Source organism: Bison bison, unplaced genomic scaffold (assembly GCF_000754665.1).
Source record: "Bison bison bison isolate TAMUID 2011002044 unplaced genomic scaffold, Bison_UMD1.0 scf7180017864522, whole genome shotgun sequence".
NCBI lineage: Eukaryota > Metazoa > Chordata > Mammalia > Artiodactyla > Bovidae > Bison > Bison bison.
In genome coordinates, this window is record NW_011495073.1 from 2983221 (window position 1) to 2989627 (window position 6407).

The 6407-nt window shown below is 45.7% G+C and overlaps 1 protein-coding gene across 1 annotated transcript in view; it reads right to left on the reverse strand.

Moving 5' to 3' along the window:
• COBL (cordon-bleu WH2 repeat protein) overlaps nt 1-6407 on the reverse strand; it is a gene marked incomplete at its 5' end in the record, with an annotated part of 282023 nt that overhangs the window by 72386 nt on the left and 203230 nt on the right. Inside the window, 3 exon segments of the mRNA XM_010831056.1 lie at nt 9-117; nt 119-176; nt 3117-3255. Coding sequence (XP_010829358.1) covers nt 9-117; nt 119-176; nt 3117-3255 — 306 coding nt within the window.

Genomic DNA, 6407 nt, shown 5'->3' on the forward strand with positions numbered 1-6407 from the left:
GCGGGGGCTGGCCTTGGGCTGGAGGCCTCGGGAGCAGCGCCTTCCCCGGGAGCGCCAAGCGGAGGCTCGGCCGCGTCCGCGGCAGGAGGCGGGTAGGGTGGGGCGGGGGCAGCACTAGCTGGGGGGGGCCCGAGCGGCGCCTCGGGGGGGCTTCTGTGGCACCTGCCGTCCGACACCTACATGGAATCAACAGGAGTCACTTCAGAAGGTGAAGCCACCGCTCTCCGCCTCCCACAGAAGGCACGTCACCAGCACTTACCCACACCAAGGACAAACTCACGGCCCCAAACATACACACAGCCGCACCGGACCCAGCCACGCCCCGCACCCGATCCAGCCACGCCCACACCAGATCCAGCCACGCCCACACCGGACCCAGCCACACCCACACCAGATCCAGCCACACCCACACCGGACCCAGTCACACCCGGCACCGGATCCAGCCATTCTTGGCACCAAATGGAGCCACACCCCGCACCAAATCCAACCTCTCACATGATTCAATTATTTTATATACGTGTTCCATCCTTGGGTCTCTTTGAAAATACCTGCCCAGTTACCGTTTGTTTTTGGAAGGCACAGTATTTTCAAATTCTGGACCTATAACTATTATTAAAACTCCCTAAATAGTTCTGTCAAGTTAAAAGGAACTCCTTTTCTTCACAATAGTCTTTTTCCGCTTCACAGGGGGTTTTTTTTTTTTTTTTTTTTGGCTTATTCTTGTTGCTTATATTTATCATCTATTATAAAGATTCAATAATCCCCTAATTTTGTTTCCCTCTTTAAGCTCATTTACACTATCAATCTCTTTGTTTGTGGTAATAGCTTTCAAACGTTGTCTCAAAAAGGGTCCTTGGCTGGACAAAGGGAGAGAAGTGGGGTCCCTCACTCCTGTCTATCTCTCAGACCATCAGAGCAACCCTCTTTCATCTATTCACATTGGGGATTTATTTACAATTTGCTATGAAAATGATCTGCTAATAAAATTTTTGAAAGTCAATGACTTGACACATGATATGAGTTACTAGTGTCATAAGTTGTGCTCATTATACTCATCTTAAAAATAGTTTCTTCAAGCTCTAACGTTTAGACTCTTCTAGTAACTAATAGAGTCTATACTTCATGCTCTTTATCAGACTATGAATAAAAATACTAAGAGACTTCATTTCTTCATCAAGGGATATATCCATTTGTTCCTTCTCTTGGTTATAGTTCTTTAGACACAGAAAAATGTTAATTTTCCTATATCTACATATCATTTCTTCTCTCAAAGTGCAAACGAGCTAAGGCAGTCTGCATGGGTGTGGTTCACCTGGCCCACAGGTAAGGACCTGACAGATAAAACAGCACCAACCCCAAGGCAGGTAGACGAAGAGGCTCTCCACTAGGAGGCTTGGTCTTGTTTACCAAGAAATTTGGGTCAAGACCCAAATCCAGCCAGCTGCAATACTCCTTTAGCACAAGTACCAAACATTTAAAACATTTTGATCTCTAGGGATCTGATACAAAAAGCTCAGCATATTCTGTTGTGGTTTGCACTACTTTTAAAGCATTATCTTTTAACCTAAAGCCAAGATTTTGGCTAAAAGTTCTGCTTGTGATGCCAGTATTGTACTTTTAATTCATGGGGATTTCTGATGGTGACGGAAATCTGCCTTGAAATGGCCAAGACTCCTGACCTCAAAAAGTATTCCAAGTTATTATCTGGAGGAAAGGAACTTCTGGCCTCCTCTTCAATCTTCACAAACAAGTTTGTGGACCAGAGAGAGACTCATGCCCAGTTACTACCACCCACACCTCTTTGTAGAGGGAACTGTCACCCTAATTTTCACTTTAAAATCCCATCTCCCTTCTCCTGTGATCCCCTTGGGTACCAGCAGCCCAACCCATGCCAGAATCTCTAAGCTCATCAGAGATGGGCCTCGGTCTTTCAAGGTTCCGTCAGGAGGCCCTTCCTGGGGCTGAAACGGGCTGGTCTGACCAGGAGGTTTGCAGGACTCAACACATCCACACTACACTTAGCATGGATGCCTCTAAGAATTTCAACAGGGAACTCTCAATCTGAGTTCATCATCCATTTATGAAAAGAGTGAGGAGGCAGCTTGGAAGGCAGAATAGGGGTCTCATTGTTAAGAGAAAAAGAAAACAGGATTAGCTGAAGGAGCTATTGATCCTTTAAATTGGATAGCTTTTCCTTTGGGAAAGAGGATGCACTGACCTGAAATACAGGCTACGGCTCCTTAGAAAAGCCGATTCCCACGCTGTGAAATGCTAAGACGTTAAAAGCAAGGTACTAACCAGGGGAAAATGCTGACGAACAGCCAAGTAAGCTCTCTTAGAAGTTTTAGGGACCAACAGCGAGACACTGCATCCTTGGGCATCTTTTTCCTTTGGGGGCTGCAGCCATGAGGTCAAAGGCAGACCACGAGGGTGCCCAGGAGACTGAACGGCACCCCTGAAACGAGGCTGAGGCACTTGTCAGAGGCTTATCTTGGTCCCTCCATAAATGAAATAACAAACAGTGATTTTAGAATAAAACTGGCTAGCCCTGGCTCATGGACCTAGGGATGGGAGTAGGATATTATGATCTAATAGGTCTTTCTGCTCACACATATTATAATTGCACCCTTTTAAACTATACTATGATTGCACCCACTTTAACTTGGGTTCCCTTTTTCTCTAGGATTATCATACATGAAAGCTGTAGAACTGGTGCGCTCAAAAAATAACTGAGCTGTTGTCACCTGATCTATAAATCCCCTGGGTTGAAAGTCTTTCACACCGTCATCCGTGGGCTCCATCCTTGGACTCATCGCCTTCTACAAGCAGACACCAACTCCCAGCCACACACACAGGCTCCCCATCATGCGGCCCCTCCGGAGCCTCCTCAATCACCCTCACCTTTCCCCACTGGCCCACCTTCTAAATGCCTGCACCACCCCCAGAAAACGCCTGCAGGGTATTACATGACTCACGACTGTTTATTTCCAGACTTTCTTTCTTTAGCCTAAATATTCTTCGGGTTAATGCCATCCCAGAGGAGGCCACTGCAGGGGTGAGGAGCAGTGCTAAGATGCAGGCCAAGCACCCAGAGGCGTGCAGACATGGTCACTCACCCGTCCTGCCCTTCCTGCCCTCCTCCCTGTCCTCCGTGCGGGGGGGCACCAGCGGGCTGGGTGGTGGGGGCTGTGGTGGAGGGGGAGCCGGTGCCCGCCTCTTCTTCTTCTGTAAGTCAATCTGCGACCCCAGAGACATCTGCAAAGCACAAAGAAGGACAAAGGGTCAGTGTGAGGGTGGCCGTGTACGTGGAGGAGCTGGCCAGAGTGATGGGCACCCCGAGGAGGGCTGGCAGGTTGCCAGTCCCCTCACTGGATTTCCTGTGTAGGCAATGGAGGCAGGGGTGTGAGGACTGCCTGTGTTGCCCAGGAGTGGCCCTGTGGGGGTCCAGGGATGTTCAGAGATGCCCCCAAGACTGCTAGGTGGCAAAGGGCAGAAGCTCTGCCCTATATTTCCCAGGGCCTGCAGGCAAATTGGAAGATTTGGAAATCTCCTCTCAGTGTCAATATGAAAAAGGGGATCCTCAGCTCTCATATGTGTGTGCTCGGTCGCTCAGTCGTGTCTGACTCTTTGTGACCCCATGGGCTGAAGTCCACCAGGCTTGTCGGTCCATGGGATTCTCCATGCTTTTGTACAGTCACTGCTGAACATGTGCATAAAGAACACTTCATCACACGTGAGGATGTGCCAGAGTTCCTGCACTGGGGGGCGGACAGAAGCCTCGGGCTCCAAATCCAGGGACACCCAGTCCTTCGAGGGCTCATCCTGGGAGGGGTGCAGCTGACACCACCCGCTGGGCCTCCCGTCCTGCTCTTGGAGCCAGGTGTTTTAACCCAAGCAGGCTCCCAGAGGACAGGGCACGTGGCTCTGCTTCCCAGGGAAGGCAACCTCCTCTTCTGGGCCAGACCTGGTGCTCCAAGTATGTGAGTAGAATGTGTGTGTGTGTGTGCTCCCCAGGTGGCTCAGTGGTAGAGAATCCGCCTGCAGTGCAGGAGTTCCCTGGGTCGGGAAGATCCCCTGGAATAGGAAATGGCAACCCACTCTAATACTCTTGCCTGGAGAACTCCATGGACAGAAGCGCCTGGTGGGCCACAGTCCATAGGGCTGCAGAAGGGTCAGACATGAGTGAGTAACTAAACAAGTGTGTGCATGTGTATGCATGTGTGTAGTGTGTGTATGTGTGTGTAGCATGAGTGTGTATGAGTGTGTGAAGTATGTGTGTGTAGTATGTCTGTCTGTAAAAATCTACAACTTCATCAGTAATACATATCTCAATTTTTTTTTAATTATAAAAGGAGGAAAGAAAAATCCTTTAATTGACATTCAGATTAACTGCTAACAGCAAACATTTTTCTGCTTTCTTTTAAAAGTCATATTTTTTCTATCATTCTATCACAATATATTATAACCACCTCCTATAACTTTCAAACTCTTTATGAAAAACATGGCCATAAAAAGGCAGACAGTTCCACAAAGCTTAGTCAAACCTGCCCACTCTAGTAGCAGCCATTTCAAACTCTCTTTCACTTAGCATTTACCCTGTTTTTCTAAATAATAAGCTTATTCTGCTATTTCTGGATTTTCCCCATGTTAGATTTTGGCTTCCTACCCCAGAAGTTCTCAGACACAGGCACATGCAGACCCATAATGCCCGTCCCAGCCCCTGCCCCACATGCACGCGCATGCACACACACATACACACACGCACTTTTCCTCCCAAATCTTCAAAAAAATTTAGAGCACAAGAATCAAATTAACATTCACTATTTAGTTAACCATATAGAGTTATAGTAGATATAATTATGAAAACAGATGTTTTCTTCAAGAGCAAGTTTCTCTAACCAAGACATATAAAGTGTATATTGACTATACTTTCTTTCTAGGTGAACTTTTGTTTTCTCTAAACTTGATAACTGATTTGTCTTCTAACTTTTTTCTTTTTGCTGTCTCCTGGTTATCTGTTTATCCAGATATTTTATCCTTTGTCCCCTGGATACCATGCCTTTTAAAATTTCACTTCATTTTAGCAGGGCAAGGTGACTATCAGCTGAGACAAGAAGGATGTGGTGTGAATTTTTGAGATCTTGAAAATCTGAGAATGTCTGCGTTCTGCTACACTGAGCCATCTGCACGGTGCCTGTGGGGTCTCTGATGGTAAGAAATCTCTCAGGATGCTCAGCACTCACCCCATCCCCTCCTGGCCTGCAACCCTGCGGTGAGGACACCCCACCCAGGCTGGTTGTCCATCTTCTTTCCTGCAGGCTTGGGCGTCCCCTCACTCCTTAGGTCATCCTAAGGCATGCCTGGGGTGAAACTGCTCTTTATGCTCTGCTGGAGCGTCCACAGACTCTAGAGGTCTGTACATCCTGTGATTCTGTAGAATGTTCTTGTGCCATTTCTCAGAGATTTTTTTCTTTTCTCTGTTTTCTCTTTTCTTTAAGGATTCCAATTACTCGAACACTGTGATTTCTAAATCAATTTCCTAACTTTTCTTGAGTATTCTTCCTTTTTAATTGAAACAAAGCTGACTTACAATGTGCTAATTTCTGCTGTACAGCTAATTGAGTCTGTTTCTGTTTGTAAATAGGTTCATTTGTGTTGTATTTGAATATTCTTGACTAATTAAAGAAACATTTTTACCCTCTCTCTTAGAAACCTCCTTTATTTCATTATCCAACTCTTTCGGCTTTTAAGTTTTCGGTTACTATATTTTTAACCTCCAAGCACTCTTTTTTGTTGTATTTTTTTGAAATACGTTCATGTCTTGTTTCCTGGATACACTCTCTTTTCTCTCTGAGGCTGTTAATTTGTATCTTTAAAAACATGTCTTTCTACTGAGCTATATAAAAGAATGAAATGATGCCATTTGCATCAACATGGATGGACTTAGAGATTATCATATTAAGTGAAGTAAGACAGAGAAAGATAGATACCATGTAATATCACTTACATGTGGAATCTAAAATGTGATACAGATGAATTTATTTACAAAATAGAAACAGACTCTCAGATAAAGAAAACAAACTTATGGTTACCAAAGGGGAAAAGTGGTGGTAAGCGATAAATTAGGAGGTTGGGATTGACATATACACACTACTATGCCTTGGGAGGAAAGTTATGACCAACCTAGATAGCATATTCAAAAGCAGAGACATTACTTTGCCAACAAAGGTCCATCTAGTCAAGGCTATGGTTTTTCCTGTGGTCATGTATGGATGTGAGAGTTGGACTGTGAAGAAGGCTGAGCACCGAAGAATTGATGCTTTTGAACTGTGGTGTTGGAGAAGACTGTTGAGAGTCCCTTGGACTGCAAGGAGATCCAACCAGTCCATTGTGAAGGAGATCAGTCC